This window comes from Urocitellus parryii, chromosome 6 (assembly GCF_045843805.1).
Source record: "Urocitellus parryii isolate mUroPar1 chromosome 6, mUroPar1.hap1, whole genome shotgun sequence".
Lineage (NCBI taxonomy): Eukaryota > Metazoa > Chordata > Mammalia > Rodentia > Sciuridae > Urocitellus > Urocitellus parryii.
In genome coordinates, this window is record NC_135536.1 from 103,915,803 (window position 1) to 103,932,713 (window position 16,911).

General features: G+C 35.3%; 1 protein-coding gene across 1 annotated transcript in view; it reads right to left on the reverse strand.

Moving 5' to 3' along the window:
* Positions 1–16,911, reverse strand: part of Adam10 (ADAM metallopeptidase domain 10) — a 148,972-nt gene that overhangs the window by 69,954 nt on the left and 62,107 nt on the right. The window contains exon 4 of the mRNA XM_026384834.2: positions 11,349–11,507. Within this exon, the coding sequence (XP_026240619.1) occupies positions 11,349–11,507 (159 nt within the window). The remainder of the gene's footprint in view (positions 1–11,348; positions 11,508–16,911) is intronic.

Sequence of the window (16,911 nt, forward strand, 5' to 3'; positions counted from 1 at the left end):
ATTTCTAGAAAAAGCTTTTGTTCACTAATGAATAAGCCCTCATTGAGATGCACAATCATAGGATACACTGTGGTTCCCCTGAAAAGGCCAAACAGCATATTCTTTCACAAAGAATGAGTCATGGGTCCAGAATATTCAGCCTCTTTAAAACAAAGATCAACTTTAGATCCATTGCCTTTCTTCCAGTTCCTTTGCATGAAAACCTCTTCCTTTTGTTACAGGAAACACAAATATAAATAATACATATATTGTGATACCTATCATCTCAAAGAGGAAATAACTCATTAACTCTTAATCATCCATTCCATGGGGGGCAGGTATTTACAATAGATTCTGTTCCTGGAACCATGTATAAAACACCCACTTCTTGCATCCTCACTACTCCAAGCAAGGTACCCCTCCCTCCATGTGACAGGCAGGTTAACAACTTGACTACAAGGTCCAAGGCCTTGACTATGAGATGACTCTGTAATAGTCAAAAGTAGGACTGGGGATATAGCTCAGTTGGTAGAGTGCTTGTCTCACATTCACAAGGTCCTGGGTTCAATCCTCAACACTACAAAAACAAGAAAGAAAAAAAGTCAAAAATGGTTGTAATCTCTCCAATAACATGTTATAAAACAACAAATCCAATCAAATATCCAGCTTTTATTATATTATCTGAGTTTAAAGTAGAATGATTCCATAGATATATAATGCATAAAACTGTTAAGATCATATCTGAAGAATATCATGGGTTACAGTCTGCCTAAAACTGCTATTTATTCCCAAAGTTGCCAAAAACAACAAGAATGAAAATTTTTTATTTTTTTAAGCAGAGATGAAGTGTCTAGGGGAGAGAAGAACTTGAAGTGTTTATCTCTTTTCAAATCCAGTGGACAGGAGTCCTTTTCTTCCCATACTGTCAAACCCCCAGTTTCAGATTCTGCTTTGGGAGGGCAGGAGAACATGAAAAAAAGGAACACAGTGTGCCTAGAAGAAATTGAAGATAAATAGTTTCCTTTTCCACAAATACTCATACACTGATCTTCCAGGAAATAATGATGGGGAACAGGGCCATACACTCCCCATCCAGTTTTTAGAAAGGGTTATTAGTCTGGCATTCAAGAGGATTGTGGGAGTCAGATCAAAAAGAATAATATTGTTTTATTATTCTGATCAATTACAAATAGAATTACTAGAATCTGAAGTACTAAAGGACAGAATCTTTGCCCTATTCACAGTAGCAAAAGAGTCTTGTCCTGATTACTCATTTAAATAATTAATCAAGAAATATATCAGCCAAAGCCAGGTGCAGCAGTGCACACCTACAACCCCAGTGACTCCGGAGGCTGAGGCAGGAAGATTGCAGGTTCAAGACCATCCTGGGCAACCTAGTGAAAAACCATATAAAAGGGCTAGGAGTGTAGTTTAGTGTATAATGCTCCGGGTTCAATCAAAGGGAGGGAGAGATGGAGGCAGAATGCTTGCCTAGTATGCACAAGGCCCTGGGTTCAACCCTCAGCACTGCAAGAAGAAAAGAAAGGGAAAAAAAAATCAGTCATTAAACCTGTTATATTTATATGGTAAAAAGATCTGTGATGCTAACAGAAGTGGTGGAACCTTTAGAAGCTAGAATCTAGTGGAGGGAGATCAGGTCATTAGGGTCATGCCATTGAAGGAGTTTCTGGGATTCCAGCCCCTTCCTGTCACTCTCAATTTGCTTCACAGCCACCATGAGGTAAACAGGTCTTTTTTTTTTTTTTTTTTTAGTTTTCAGCAGACACAACATCCTTATCTGTATGTGGTGCTGAGGATTGAACCTGGCCACGCATGCCAGGCGAGTGTGCTACCGCTTGAGCCACATCCCCAGCCCCAAATAGGTCTTCTTTACCATGTGCTCCGGCCACAATGTACCGTGCTTCCACAGGCCTAAAGCAACAGAACCAACAGGCCATGGACTCAAACCACGAGCCAAAATAAACTTTTCCTTTTTATAAGTTGATTATCTCAGGCATTTTGTCACAGCAGTAGAAAGTTAACACAAAATCTGTAAAACTTATAACTGAAACATGTAATACACTGATTATTTCTATTTGTTCAATTTGGGAATAAATGTACACCTATCCATTGCAGTAAATTGGTGGCACCATAACAAAGAAGATACCAGTTTCTTTTCTTTTTTGAACTTCCCAAGTAGTGGCAGATAAAAAGAAATGTTGTTGCAGCCAGAGTAATAGTTCCTGTCATTGCAGATTCTTTTCTCAGGCAGTCAAAAGCCTACCCACTCATCTTCTAGATTCAAATCAAATGCCAACAGCTCAGAAAGCCTAAATCTCCTTGAGGCTTCCAGGGTGTATATGACCCTGGTGCTTTAATGACATTTTTTGTTAGGGCATTTATCACATTCTGACTCTCTATTACTGACTATTTGCATTCGAGGTATTTTTTAAAAACTCTTTTAATTTTTCCTGCACATTCATAAACCAATGAATTCTTATTGAATTTAATTTTCAGCCAACAACTGGCTTCATGCTTATTTTCAAAGGTCATCCATTAGCCAAATATTTGTAAAATGCTGACTTACATAACCTCCTTTTACCCTTTATTGTATCATGAAAAACTAAAAATTGTCTACGAGTTTAAGTCATTTGTGTAAGGAAGTGTGTTCTTAATCCTTACAGACTGACTATTACAGGGGTCATATTCAAAACTAAGGCCTGAATGCACATAGATATCCTAATGGTACATCAATGTTATAATTGCATTTATTTACCAAACAATAAAAGGAAAAACTATCATTTAACAAATCCCAGGGATATAAAAAATATATGACACAGAACATGCACCCTTTAAGAGCTTACAGTCTGAGGTATAAGACTTGTAAACAAGTATTAGATACAAGTATTAACTTGCTAAGTGATAAGATCTCTCTGCAATCATCCACAAGTTATTAAATGCTGGTTGAATTAATGCTTTCAACCAACAGCTGGTTTTTCTCCATGCACGTTCTATAAGGTCAATCACATGACCAAAGACACATAAAGTACTAGATTCAAAAATAAGGAGGACACACCAATATATATCATCAGTAAAGAAGGGATACCCAGAACTGTGAAGTCAGAAAAGGCTTTGAACAGATTATACCTGAGCTACACTGTAAATGATAAGTATATGAGTTTGGAGGAGAAAGAATCCATATGCAACTAAAATAAAATGAGCATTCTTCGGCTCATTTGCTTCTACAAGCTTGTCTTAATTTTCCAAAAAATCTCGTTAGAGCTTAGGCACCAGAGCTAGACCTTCTGTTATAGTTATGAGGTATCCCCCAGAAACTCATTTGTGAGACAATGAAAGAAGATTCAGAGATGAAGTAGTAAGATTATGAGGGCTGTAACCTAGTCAGTTACACTGATATGGATTAACCGGGTGGTAACTACAGACAGGTGGGTTGTGGCTGGAAGAAGTGGGTCACTGGGGACATGCCTTCGGTTTTATATTTTGTTCCTGGTGAGTAGTTTCCATGTCCTAAGCAGCTTTCCTCTTCCATGCCCTCCCACCAGGATGTTCTTTCTGCCTCACCTTGGGCCCAGAGTCATAACCATACACTAAACCTCTGAAACTGTGAGCCACGATTAGTTTACCTCCTCTAAATTGTTCTTGCCAGATATTTTAGTGACAGCAAAAGAAAAGCTAATTAAAATCTTATTAATTCTTAGATTAACTCTTTGATTTATCTATTAATTCTTAGGTTTACCCATCCTTTTGCCTGTTTTCAAAGGTCATCTTCTCACACCTGTAATCCTATCAGCTCAGGAGGCTGAGACAGGAGGATCACAAGTTCAAGGCAGCCTCAGCAAAAGAAAGGTGCTAAACAACTCAGTGAGACCCTGTCTCTAAATAAAAGTACAAAATAGGGATGGTGATGTGGTTGAGTGCTCCTAGTTCAATAACCGGTACCAAAAAAAAAAAAAACACCTCAAAGGTCATCTTCTCTTGAACAAAACAATATTTGATGGGTTAATATCAAAAACATTACAATCTCGGGCTGGGGTTGTGGCTGAGCAGTAGAGTGCTTGCCTAGTACAGGCGAGGCCCTGAGATCCTCAGCATCACATAAAAATAAATAAATAGATAGATAAAAGAATTGTGTCCAACTACAACTAAAAAATAAATATTAAATTTATTTTTTTTAATTTAAAAAAATAAATTTAATATTTATAAAAACCAGACTGTATTAAAAAAAATACAGTCTGGTTTTTATTAACCAAGACCTAGAAACAACCTACATGTCCAATAGGTAAATATATAAACAGATTATGGTATCTATACAACAGAATAATACTCACCAATGAAAACAAATGAACTACTAATATATATGACATTAATATGAATCTCAAAATAATTATGCTAAGAAAGATTTTTTATGATTACACAATGTAAAACTACATTTACATACAATTAAAAAAAATACAAACTATCATTGCCTGATTAAAAACAGAAGGTAAAAGAGGGTAGGCAGGAAAAAAAGGATTATACTAAGAAGGAAGGTCTTGGGGATAATGAATATGTTCACCACGTTGATTAAGGTAATAGTTTCACAGATTTATACATATGCCAACAGTTACTAAATTTTTACTTTATATATGAGCAGTTTGTTTGATGTCAATTTTTCCTCTGTAAAACTGTTTAAAAGTAGTACAATTAGGGGCTGGAGTTGTAATTCAGGGGTACAGTGCTTCCCTTGCACGTGTGAGGCCTGGGTTTGATCCTCAGCACCACATAAAAAAACAAATAAACAAATAAAAATAAAGATATTGTGCCTATCTACAACTAAAAAAAATTTTTTTTAAGTAGTAGACTTAGAAATGTTGACAATCAAATGCGGTGTGTGAACCTAGTTTAAGTTTTGAATTTTAAAAAATTATGAAATATTTTTGTGGAGCAATTGAAGAAACACTCCTACAAACAATATATTAAGATACTATTGCCAAGTGCAGTGGGGCATGCCTGTAATCTCAGCAACTCAGGAGGCTGAGGCAGGAGGATCACAAGTTCAAACCAGCATCAGCAACTTAGTGAGACCCTGTCTCAAAATAAAAAATTGTTCAAAAGGGCTGGGGAATGTGACTCAGTGGTTAAGTGCCCCTGGGTTTAATCCCCAGTACCAAAAAAAAAAAAAAGATCATTGCTGGGCCAGTGGCACACACCTGTAATTCCAGCAACTTCAAGTTTCAGGCCAGCCTGGGCAACTCTGCAAGACCCTATCTCAAAATAAGGAATGTAGCTAAGTGGTAGAACATTGAACACTGAATTTTATATTTCTTTCAAATACTATCACTGTGCTTAAATAAGTTTAGTACTTAAGATAAATGCTAAGTTAAGCATGTAAATTAAATAATATAGTAGCAAGAATAACTACACTTATATACACTGTGAGAGTTCTGAAGTCATAGGTTCTTATAATCATCTCATTAAACACATTCAGTTTCGAACTAATTGTCAGAGTACTCCATGCCTCAACCTTCCCAATTCTCCCATAGTTTGTCATAACTCAAAAGGTATAAGCAGATTTCCAAGCTCCAGAATGCACCTAGATATGACAAGGAGACTATTTTTTAAAGAATTTCATGTTATAAATTACATGCTTAATCTGATAATATTAGATATGAACTATACTAGCTATTATCAATACTTTCTAATTCAATCCTTTCTTCAATCTATTCCTACTTCCCTTTGTCCCTCCTCCCCACAAAAAGAGTTGGAAGCCTCAGTACGTATGAAAAAACTCATTATGTCAACAACTCAAAAGCATAATACAGAGGTGGGCATGTTATTGCACACCTAGAAGCCAGCTATTTGGGAGACTGAGGCAAGAGGCCAGCCTGGGGAACTCAGTTAAAAAAAATAAAAGTACTTCTCTCAAAGTAAAAAACAAGAGAGAGCTGGCGATAAACCTCAGTTGGAGAGTGCCACTGGGTTTGCCACAGTACAGGGGGAGGGGAAGAGGCACAATATGAAATTGATTTTTTTTAAAGATTTTAGAAGCAGCCGGGCATGATGGCACACACCTGTAATCCCAGTGACTCAGGAGGCTGAGCCAGAAGGATCAAAAGTTTGAGGCCAGCCTCAGTAACTTAGCAAGGTCCTAAGCAACTTAGCAAGACCCTGTCTCAAAATTAAAAATAAATGTGGGTGAGGAATATAGCTTAGTGATTAAGAACCCATGGGTTCAATCCCAGGTACAAAAAAAAAAGAAAAAATTAAAGCAATATCCTGAAATTTCCACTAATGAGGACATTTCTACAAGATTAAGGTCTCCATGTTGAAATGGTAAAATAACAAAATTAAATTAAGTACAGAAATTAGGGGTCTTTCCACTGAAGCACAAGATAAAGGAGAAACAAGTATAGCTATAAATAATATACATGTTAAAAAGTAAGAGTGTCCTACTATCGTGAGGCAAATTCAAGCTCCCTGGGCTTTCCTATACCAAATACAAAAAAATAAATAATAAATGTGAAACAAATCAGAATAAACCCAAATATTCAGCAGCTTTATGTATTTACCTTTGCCTCTTAGGTAGTAAACAAAAGGATGCAAGGGTGCATGCACTAACTAAACAACTAATGACTTCAAGCTATCACAGTTCTATGACCTTAAAAGTGGTCCAAGTTAAGATTATTATTATTATAGTTTATGGAACAGTGTTTTTCTGTTTCTTCAAAATAACCATGCTCAGAGACAGAGGATTAAGTGGTATTCTTACCTTGTCATAACTGTTCGCACTTCTATGTCCTAGAGAGTTCTTTTTATTACCTCAATACAGAATACAACAAGTGTGAATTTTAAGCTGGTAACTATACATAGTTATCACCATCACATCTAACTCGGTATCAAAGCATCTGGAACATGTTATTAAATATTTTTGCTAAAAACTGTCTCTGTGTTCTGGTACAGCTTCAGAAGTATTCCCTAAGGCTCTCCAGAATCGCAATATCATTTTCACTGAGGTTTTATACATTTATATGTACAGCTGCAAAAACAGTATTAAGAGGAGAGCAGTCAAATCCTCATCAGAATCCCTACCCAAGGTTGGTATATTTCCTCTACCACGTGTTTCTGAGAGTAACACATACAGAGATACCAAATCCATTTAGGCATATACAATGATGTAAACAATCAAATAGTACTTCCATCATGAAAATAAATTACTGTCACTTATGTAAACTATATGAAAATAATAATATATGTTAAAGGATAGCCTCTTTCTTTTAATTAGGTATAAAACAAAAACACCCATTACTAAACATATTTAGGAGAGAATTTGGCCTATAGCAGCACAAGATGCAAATGTATGATTTGAGGGAGACTTACAAATTTCAGTAAAGCCCCAGAAATCCCTGGAATAAAGGACAATGAGACTTCACATTTTTTTCCCATGGGTGAAACAAAAGAGCATGAAAGAGCGTGAAGTCCACAATCAAGTGACCTAAGTCTTCGAAGTATTCTTTTCCTCACCTATCAAGAAGGAATAATATGCATGTCTATATTTTGTAAAGATATGGTGAGGATGAAGTTAAATAATGCAAGTAAAGAACTTTATATCATACTAGGTACATATTAAGCAAACAACTCTGTTACTGCTAGTTTTAAAACCTTTAATATTCTAACACAGAGAGGCTAAAAGGGTCAATTAAAAGTAAATTGAGCTCTTCACCCCTAGAATACATACATAAAAACAACGTGCAAATAAGTGCTACTATCTGTTTTTGTTTAGCATGCAAGCTAGGATGGTATTTACAATTATAAACAGTAGAAAAAATCAAAAGAATATTTTGCATCTTATGGAAATTGTATAACAATCAAATTTAAAATGTCCATAAAATTTTATTAGAAAATAGCCATACTCATTTTACATGTTCCTTTGGCTGTTTTTACACTATAATGGCAGGTCACTGCAACAGAATTCACATGGTCCTCAAAGCCAAAAATATTACTATTTATAGGCTATCTATATTATAGAATAAGTTTGCTAATATTGGTCTAGAATCAATTACTTCTGAAAAAATATCTGAAAATCTTGATGCATATCTATAATTCCTGCTACTCAGGAGGCTGAGGCAGGAGGATCACAAGTTTAAGGCCAGCCTAAGCAGCATACGAAGACCACAGTCTCAAAAAAAGAAAGAAAAATAAATTATCATTATTACTTTTCTGTAAACATCGTAATTTCAAAACTATTCAAGGAAATTCCTTCCTGTGCTTTCACCGTCATATCACTACATTTCATTTACCAGTTAAGTGGCAAACAAAATCACTTTAAACATTCCTACTTGTTATGACCTGAATATGAGATGCCCCACCACCAACCAAAGCTACTGTGTTAATGCAGGAATTCAGAAGTGATATGAATGGATTATAAGAGCTGTTACCTGATCAGTCCATCCTACTTTAACTAGGCTGACTGGGAGGTAATTATAAGCAGGTGGGATGTGGCAGGAAGACCTGAGTGGCCCCTTTCCCCTTGATCCTCTGCCTAAGGCCCACAGCAATGGATTCCGTAATCTGTGGCCTAAGACCTCTAAAACCATGAGCCCCAAATAAACTTTCCCTCCTCTAAGTTAATTCTTGCCAAGTATTTTGGTCACAGCAACAAAAAGCTGACTTTAGTAGTTTAACACTACTTTTAAGTTTTAATACCACTACTGATATTTAATACTGAAAAGAACATGAAAAGGCCTTCTTACTGAACTTATAATATATCTTATGTTATAAATACATAATGAACATATATTTACCTGAATGAGTATAAAAATAAGAACCAAAATTAATAATAAAGTTAAATAGCAAAAAAAAAAGAAAACTAATTTGTATCCAATGTCACTGATCCTCCAAGCTAACCCATCAACTTTGCGGAAAAAGAAATGTTAGCATAAATTAAGATATTTGAAAATTACTGTAGCATGAAAAATGGGGAAAAAGTAATTACAAGAAAGAAATGAAAGTGAAGAAAAAACAATGTGTTTGAACTCTATACAAGTAGATAATAAGGAGGAAAACAAGAGAGAGAAGGCACGGTAATAAAAATCATAAGAGGCAGAACAAACAGAAGTACTAAAAAGTACTAAAGGGAAGTGTAAAACAAAGTAAAAGTATGATTATAGCACAATGGGAAGGAAAAAAAATCTGTCAAATTACTCTTCCTCTTAGACCTTTCCCTAAAAGGTCTTAATTTTGGAAAAAAAGCATTCCAGGGATAGTATTTCAATATTTCACTAAGCATTTATGAATAATCCACTGCACAGATAAATGGTATTTGGAATTTAAAGGAGCAAAAGAAATACCAACAATATTGGAGAAACTTACATACCCTGATAGTAGAGGTAAATTTACAAAAAGATTAAAATTAAGAAAATTACCAAGCAAGGCACATACCATGTGGATGAAAATTCTGTTAACAGAAAGAAAGAAAATCCACAGAATACATATTCCTACTAATGCAAGAGGATTGTAGTTTGGAGGTTGAAGAGATACGCAGAGTTTGAAATACCAGGAGATAAAGCTGGAAGAGGACTCGAATATGGATGAGTGAAAATGCAGGCAAGCAGTGTTAATGAATTTATGGGTTAGTAAGTTATTATGCTGTTTTCAATAGTAATTCAGCATCAGCAATAACAAGCAGTTGAACAGATGGAAGTACAGAAACTGTCAGAACTGATGGGGCAAAAAAAAATAAAAATGGTTGAGGTTTACCAGTATTTTACTAGGAGTGAAAATGCAATTATTGATAATATATTCATGTCTGTAAGGGAAAAAAATAAAGCCAGAAGGAAGCTACCAAGTTAGAAAAACAGGCGAAAACTCAGAGATGAGCCTAATAACAATAATAAATAAATAAAATAAAGAGTATTATTTTATTTATATGAGAAACTTATATTCTTAGAGGAATATACATACGTGTGGGGATTATTTTGGTTTGGTTTTGGTTTTGGTTTTTTTGGTACCCAGGATTGAACTCAAGGGTACTTACCCACTGAGCAACATCCCCAGCCCCTTTTTATTTTTTATTTTGAGACACAGTCTCCCTAAATTGCTTAGGGCTTACTACTAAGTTACTGAGGCTGGCTTTGAATTTGCCATCCTGCCTCAACCTCCCTGTATCACTGGGATTACCAGCATGTGCCACTGTACCTGGCATGTTTTCTATTCTTAAAATACAGAAAAAGAATTCTCCAAATAAATTATCATTATATAAAGACCACAGAAGAGGACAAAATCCACGATTAACCTGGAATCTTACCAAATGTTATGGTTTAGATATGAGGTGTTACCAAAAGTTCATATATAAGACAATGAAAGAAGGCTGGGGATGTGGTTCAAGCAGTATCACGCTCACCTGGCATGCATGCGGACAGGGTTCGATCCTCGGCACCACATACAAACAAAGATGCTGTGTGCGCCAAATACTAAAAAATAAATATTTAAAAAAAATTCTCTCTCTCACTCTCTCTTTTAAAAAAAAAAAAAAAAGACAATGAAACAAAGTTAAGAAATGACAGGGGTTACGAGAGCCTTAACCCAATCAGTGAATTAATCACCAGATGGGATTAAGCTGTGACTGAAAGCAAGTGAGGTATGGCTGGAGGAGGTGGGGTGTGGGGGCATGGCTTTAGGGTGTACATTTGTAGCTGGTGAGTGGAGTTTCTCTCTGCTTTCTGATGGTCATGTGAGCTGCTTCCCTCGGCCACACTCTTCAGTAATGATGCCCTGCCTAATCTTGAACCCAAAAAAAATGGAGCCAGCCACTTATGGACTGAGACCTCTGAAACCATGAGCCCCTAAAGAAACCTTTTCTCCTCCTCTACAGTTTTTCTGGTCAGGTCTTTCAGTCACAGCAGTGGGGGGAAAAAAAATCAAACTGAGATCAAGTCATTATCTCAATATTCCAGAAAGACTCAAAGGATTTAGAAATCACAAAAATACCTAAAATGTTCCATAAATATTATACACACATGATAACTTATATAAGAAGATAATAATGATATACCCTCAGTAGGCCATAAAAACACAGGTGTAGGCATTAGCCTGGCTGATATCAGAATATAGCATTCCCGATTCAACTGGATCTGACTGACTGACAGTTCACACAGAACTGGTTTTAAAGCAGGAGTGATGTGGATTGACAAGAAAACTGACCCACTATATAGATGCATTATTCATTTAATTGAGACTTTGTAAAACTGTTTTCTAGCCTGATAAATGTTTTAGGAAAGAAAATAGCTCAGGCTTCATTTGTCTTCACATAGTTTTAACTATTCTTATGCCTTTTTGCAAAAAGTTACTACTGATAAAATTTAAGTACTTACTAATATCATCTTCATGATAAATGACAGAGTGAAATGGGAGAACTCGGTCTTTAATATATCTCTCTGCTGGCTCAACATAAAATGTTCCACCACGAGTCTGGATGAATCCTTCAAATCTTCCATCAATAACAGACCCATGGCTAAAACTTCCTTCTTCACCTATTAATAAAAACAAATTCCTCAAATTTTAATTTGCAAATGAAGAGTAAATTCATTATCCTTTAAAAATCAATTCTTACACATTTTTTTCAAAAATCCCGAGTACAAATTTACTGGGGATATTAATTTCCACATAAAAATATCAAGTTGAATTTGAGATATGAACAACAACTAGCATTTAGCTGAAACATATAATCACTAACAATAAAAAATAGAACATCAGTCTTTTTATTGGTTCTTTTTAGTTATACATGACAAGTGAATTTTTTTGGACACAATTATAGATGCAGGACTATAATTTGTTCTAATTCAATCCAGAGTATGTCTCCTTCCTCTTCATTACTCCTACCACCATTCCCTTCCCTCCACTCCACTGATCTTTCTGCTATTACTTATAGTTTTTTTTTCGATTTGTGTCTTGTGGATGGACATAAATATATAACTGTGGTATATTCATACATGTACATAGGAATATTAGGTCAGATTCATTCCATTGTCTTTCTTTATCCCATCTCTCCCCCACTTCCCTTCAATCCCCCCTTTTGTCTACTCCACTGATCTTACTTCTATTTTTTTTATTCTTCCTACCTTATTTTAGATTGCTTCCACATATAAGAAATAATATATGACCTTTGACTTTGCGGATTGGCTTATTTCACTTAGCATGAGCGCCTTCAGTTTCATTCATTTACCAGCAAATGCCACAGTCATTCTTCTTTATGGCTGAGTAATACTCCATTGTTTATATATACCACATTTTCTTTATCCATTCTTCTATTGAAGGGAATCTAGGTTGGCTCTATTGTTTAGCTATTAAGAATTGTGCGCTATAAACGTTGATGTGGTAGTATCACTATGGTATGCTGTTTTTAAATGCTTTGAAATATATACTGTGATATGGGGTAGCTGGGTCAAATCCATTCCTAGATTTTTCAGGAATCTCCCAACTGCTTTCCAGAGTGATTGCACCAATCTGCAGTCCCACCAACAATGTATGAGTGTACCCTTTTCCTCACATCCTCACCAATATTTACTATTACCTATATTCTTGATAATTGTCATTCTTAGATGAAATCTCAGTGTTAGTTTTAATTTGCATTTCTCTAATTGCTAGAGATGTTGACAATTTTTTTTCATTTTTGTTGACCATTTGTATTTCTTCTGTGAAGTGCCTGTTCAGTTCCTGTATTTATTGACTGGGTTATTTGTTTTTTCTCCCATTCTATAGGCTTTCTCTTCACACTCCTGTTTCCTTTGCCATGAAGAAGCTTTTTAATTTGATGCCATCCCATTTACTGATGCTTTTATTTTACTTCTTGCACCTTAGGAATCTTGCTAAGGAAGTTAGTTCCAGAGCTGCTATGTTGAAGACTTGGGCCTACATTTTCTTCTAGCTGGGGTAGGGTTTCTGGTCTAATACCTAGGCCTTGATCCACTTTGAGTTGACTTTTGTGCAGGGTGAGAGATAGAGGTTAAATTTCATTCTAGTACATATGGAATTTCCAGTTTTCCCAGCACGATTTATTAAAAAGGCTATCTTTTCTCCAATGTATGTTTTTGGCACCTTTGTCTAGATAACTATATTTATGTGGGTTTGTCTTTGTGTCTTACATTCTATTCCATTGGTCTTCATGCCTGTTTTGGTGCCAGTACCATGCTGTTTCTGTTGCTATAGCTTTGTAGTATAATTTGAGATGTGGTATTGTGATGCCTCCTGCTTCACATTTCTTGCTAATGTTAAGGATTACTTTGGCTATTCTGGGTTTCTCATTTTTCCAAATGAATTTCATGACTGCTTTTTCTATTTCTGTGAAGAACATCACTGGAATTTTAGTGGGAACTGCATTGAATCTGTAGAGTGTGTTTGGTAGTATGAACATTTTAACAACATTAATTCTGCTTAACAAAGAAAATGGGTAGTCTTTCTAATCTTCTAAGGTTTTTTTCAATTTCTTTCTTTAGTGTTCTATAGTTTTCATTATAGAAATCCTTCACCTCTTGTGATAAACTGATTCCCAAGTTTGTTCAGGTGGTTTTTTGGTTTGTTTGTTTGTTTTCCCTTTTCATTTTGAAGCTATTGTGAATGGGATAGTTTTCCTAATTTCTTTTCAGCAGATTCAACATTGAGGTGTAGGAGTGAAATTCATTTATGGGTGTTGATGTCATACCCTGCTACTTTGTTGAATTCATCTATGAGCTCTAAAAGACTTCTGATAGAGTTTTTTGGATTATCGCATTGGCAAGCAGATATAATTTGAGATCTTCTTTTACTATTCATAACCTTTAATTTCCTTCAATTGCCTAATTGATCTGGCTAGAGTATCAAGGACTATGTTGAATAGGAGTGGTAAAAGTGGGCATTCTTGTCTTGTCTTTGTTTTTAGAGGAAATGCTTTCAGTTTTTCTCCATTCAGAATAATGCCAGCCTTGGGTTTGTCATATATAGCCTTTATAATGTTGAGGTAAGTTCCTTCTATCCCTAGTTTTTCTAATGTTTTAAACAAGAATGGATGCTGTACTTTGTCAAATGCTTTTTCTGCACCTACTGAGATAATCATGTTATTTTTGTCTTTAAGTCTATTTAAAACATCACAGGCTTTTTTTCCCACTTTTTTTTATTTGTTCCTTTAGATACACATGATAGTAGAATTTATTTTGACATGTTATACATACATGGAGTATAACTTATTCTAATTAGGATTTCGTTCTTGTGGTTGTACATGATGTTGAGTTTCGCAGATCATATATTTATATATGAGCATAGGAAAGTTATGTTCAATTCATTCTACTGCCTTTTCTATTCCCATCCTTTCTCCCTTCCATTCATTCCCTATTGTCTAATCCAATGAATTTCTATTCTCCCTTCCCCACCATACACACTTTAATGTTGTTAGCATCCATATATCGGAGAGAAAATTCAGCCTTTTGTTTGGGGACTCGCTTATTTTACTTAGCATGATAGTCTCCAGTTACATCCATTTTCTGGTAAATGCCATAATTCCATGCTTCTTTATGACTCAGTAATATTTCATTGTGTACATATACCACTTTTTTTTTTACCCATTCATCTGTTGAAGGTCACCTAAGTTGGTTACATAGCTTAGCTATTACGAAATGAGCTGTTATAAACACTGACGTGGCTGTGTCACTGTAGTGTGCTGACTTTAAGTCCTTAGGGTATATCCAAGGAGTAGGATAACAGGGTCAAATGGTATAGAACATCAATCTTTATGGCAATCATTCCTAGCATCTAGCCCAATACCTGGCATCCACATAGTAAATCATCTAATAAGTAACTGTTAAACTTAGAAGCAAGGAGACCCACTAGTAAAGTATACACCTTCAGAATAAATATACTCAAAGAATCTTTTGAAAATTTTGCTTTAAATATTGTAAGAAAAAAAAAGCTCTTTCCCACCTGACATACTAAACGTAAGTCTTTTGACTTCCTTGACACCTTGAGGTTTTTATAAAAACATTTTAAAATGGAAACACGTTAAGTATTTCAAAAGCAATTTGAACAAAGGTATATCAACAATCCCTTTTAAGATATTGGACAAAGATTTATAATACTTTTCCATCAATTATAGTTTTATAGTGAAAGAAAATACTGGAAAGAGGGCTGGGGCTGTAGCTCAGTAGCAGAGAACTTGCCTAGCATGTGTGAGGCACTGGGTTGATCCTCAGCACCACATAAATAAATAAATAAAATAAAGGCATGCTGTCCAACTACAAATATAAAAAAATAAAATACTGGAAGGATACTTTGAGATTTTAATAAAGTCACAAAATCTGAGCACCAAAATCAAATGATATAAAGGGGTGAGAAACAGAGAAAGAGGCTTTTACTTAATTTTTTCCATGCTGGGGATGGTACCCAGGGCCTCAAGCATGCTATACCAGTATTTTACCACTGAGCAACACTCCCCAGTCCCCCTATTCTTTTTTGGTTTTGTTATTGTTTAGAGTTAACTTCTAGCTATGTTGCCCAGATTGGCCTCAAACTCCTGGGCTCACTTTCCTTTGGGCCCAAGGTATCCTCTTATCTCAGCCTTCCCAGTAACTGGGATTACAAATGCACACCTTCTACCCTTAAGGAAGTTTTAAAAGTCATATTTACTGAAGCCAGGTGTGGTAGTATAAGTCCTTAAACACAGCTACTCAAGAGGCTGAAGAAGAAGGAGCAAAATCCCTTGAGACCAGGAGTTAAAAGCAAGACTGGGCAACATAGCAAAAACCTTAAAAAAAAAAAAAAAAAAAAAAGTCTAACTCTCATTAAACAGGCTTCCATGGGCCCTATCCCCAGTATCACAAAAAGAAAAGAATCAAAGAAAAAAACAGGCTTTCCCCATAATTTCTTTTTAGTTTTGTTTTATCAACCATGCTGGGGATTAAACCCAAGGCCTCACACATGCTAAACACATGCTCTACCATTAAAGCTATATCTCCAGCCCCAGGCTTTCCATACTTTCTTGTTAGGGATAATTAGTTGACTTTGAATTAATTATACACTAAAATATAATTAGTTGACTTTGAATTAATTATATACTGATAGTAAGAGTCCAAGACACATATTTTAAATTATATCATTTTTATCTGCAAATTCATTTATACACTTTTACTTTTCTTGAACATCACACAGCAAAAAAGGGCAGAGACTACTAAGTTATTTGCTCACCAAGATAAACAAACGATCAAGAAAGTAACAGTACACTAGATTGATATAAAACACTTTCCTTTGGTTACAAAATTATAAGAGCACAAAAAACATTTAAAAACTAGCATTAGTCTATAAATAAGAAAGTTTACGTATAGAAACACCCCATTTACTTGGCATAATCAAAAATCTAAAACAGTTCTATAAGCATTTATGTTCTCATAATTTATGATTGAGTGAAAATCTAATATATAGAAATAAATTTCGATTTCTCTTAAAAACTGGGGATCATCTTGAGTATTTATTAATGTACAGTTACAACACAATGACATTTTGCCCTCCTCCAGTACCCTAGAAGACTCCAACTGTTTTTAAAGTTATTTTATGACTTTTATAATTGTTCTGTTCTTCCCACACTACTTGTCATATGTAATTTTTAAGGTTAAGTGTGCCACTCATGCCTCCAAACAACGTTTTGTTGTTGTTGTTGTTGTTGTTGTTTGGTTGGTTTGGTTTTTGGTTCTGGGGATTTAACCCAGCCAGAGGCAGTTTACTACTGAGTTATATCCCTTTATTTATTTATTTATTTGTTTATTTATTTATTTAATTTCTTATTTTATTTTGAGACAGAGTCTTGCTTAACTGCTGAGGTTGGCCTTGCTAAACTACTGAGGTTGGCCTCAGCCTTGCAATCCTTCTGCCTCAGCCTCCCAAGTCACTAGGATTACAGGCATGTACCACTGCACC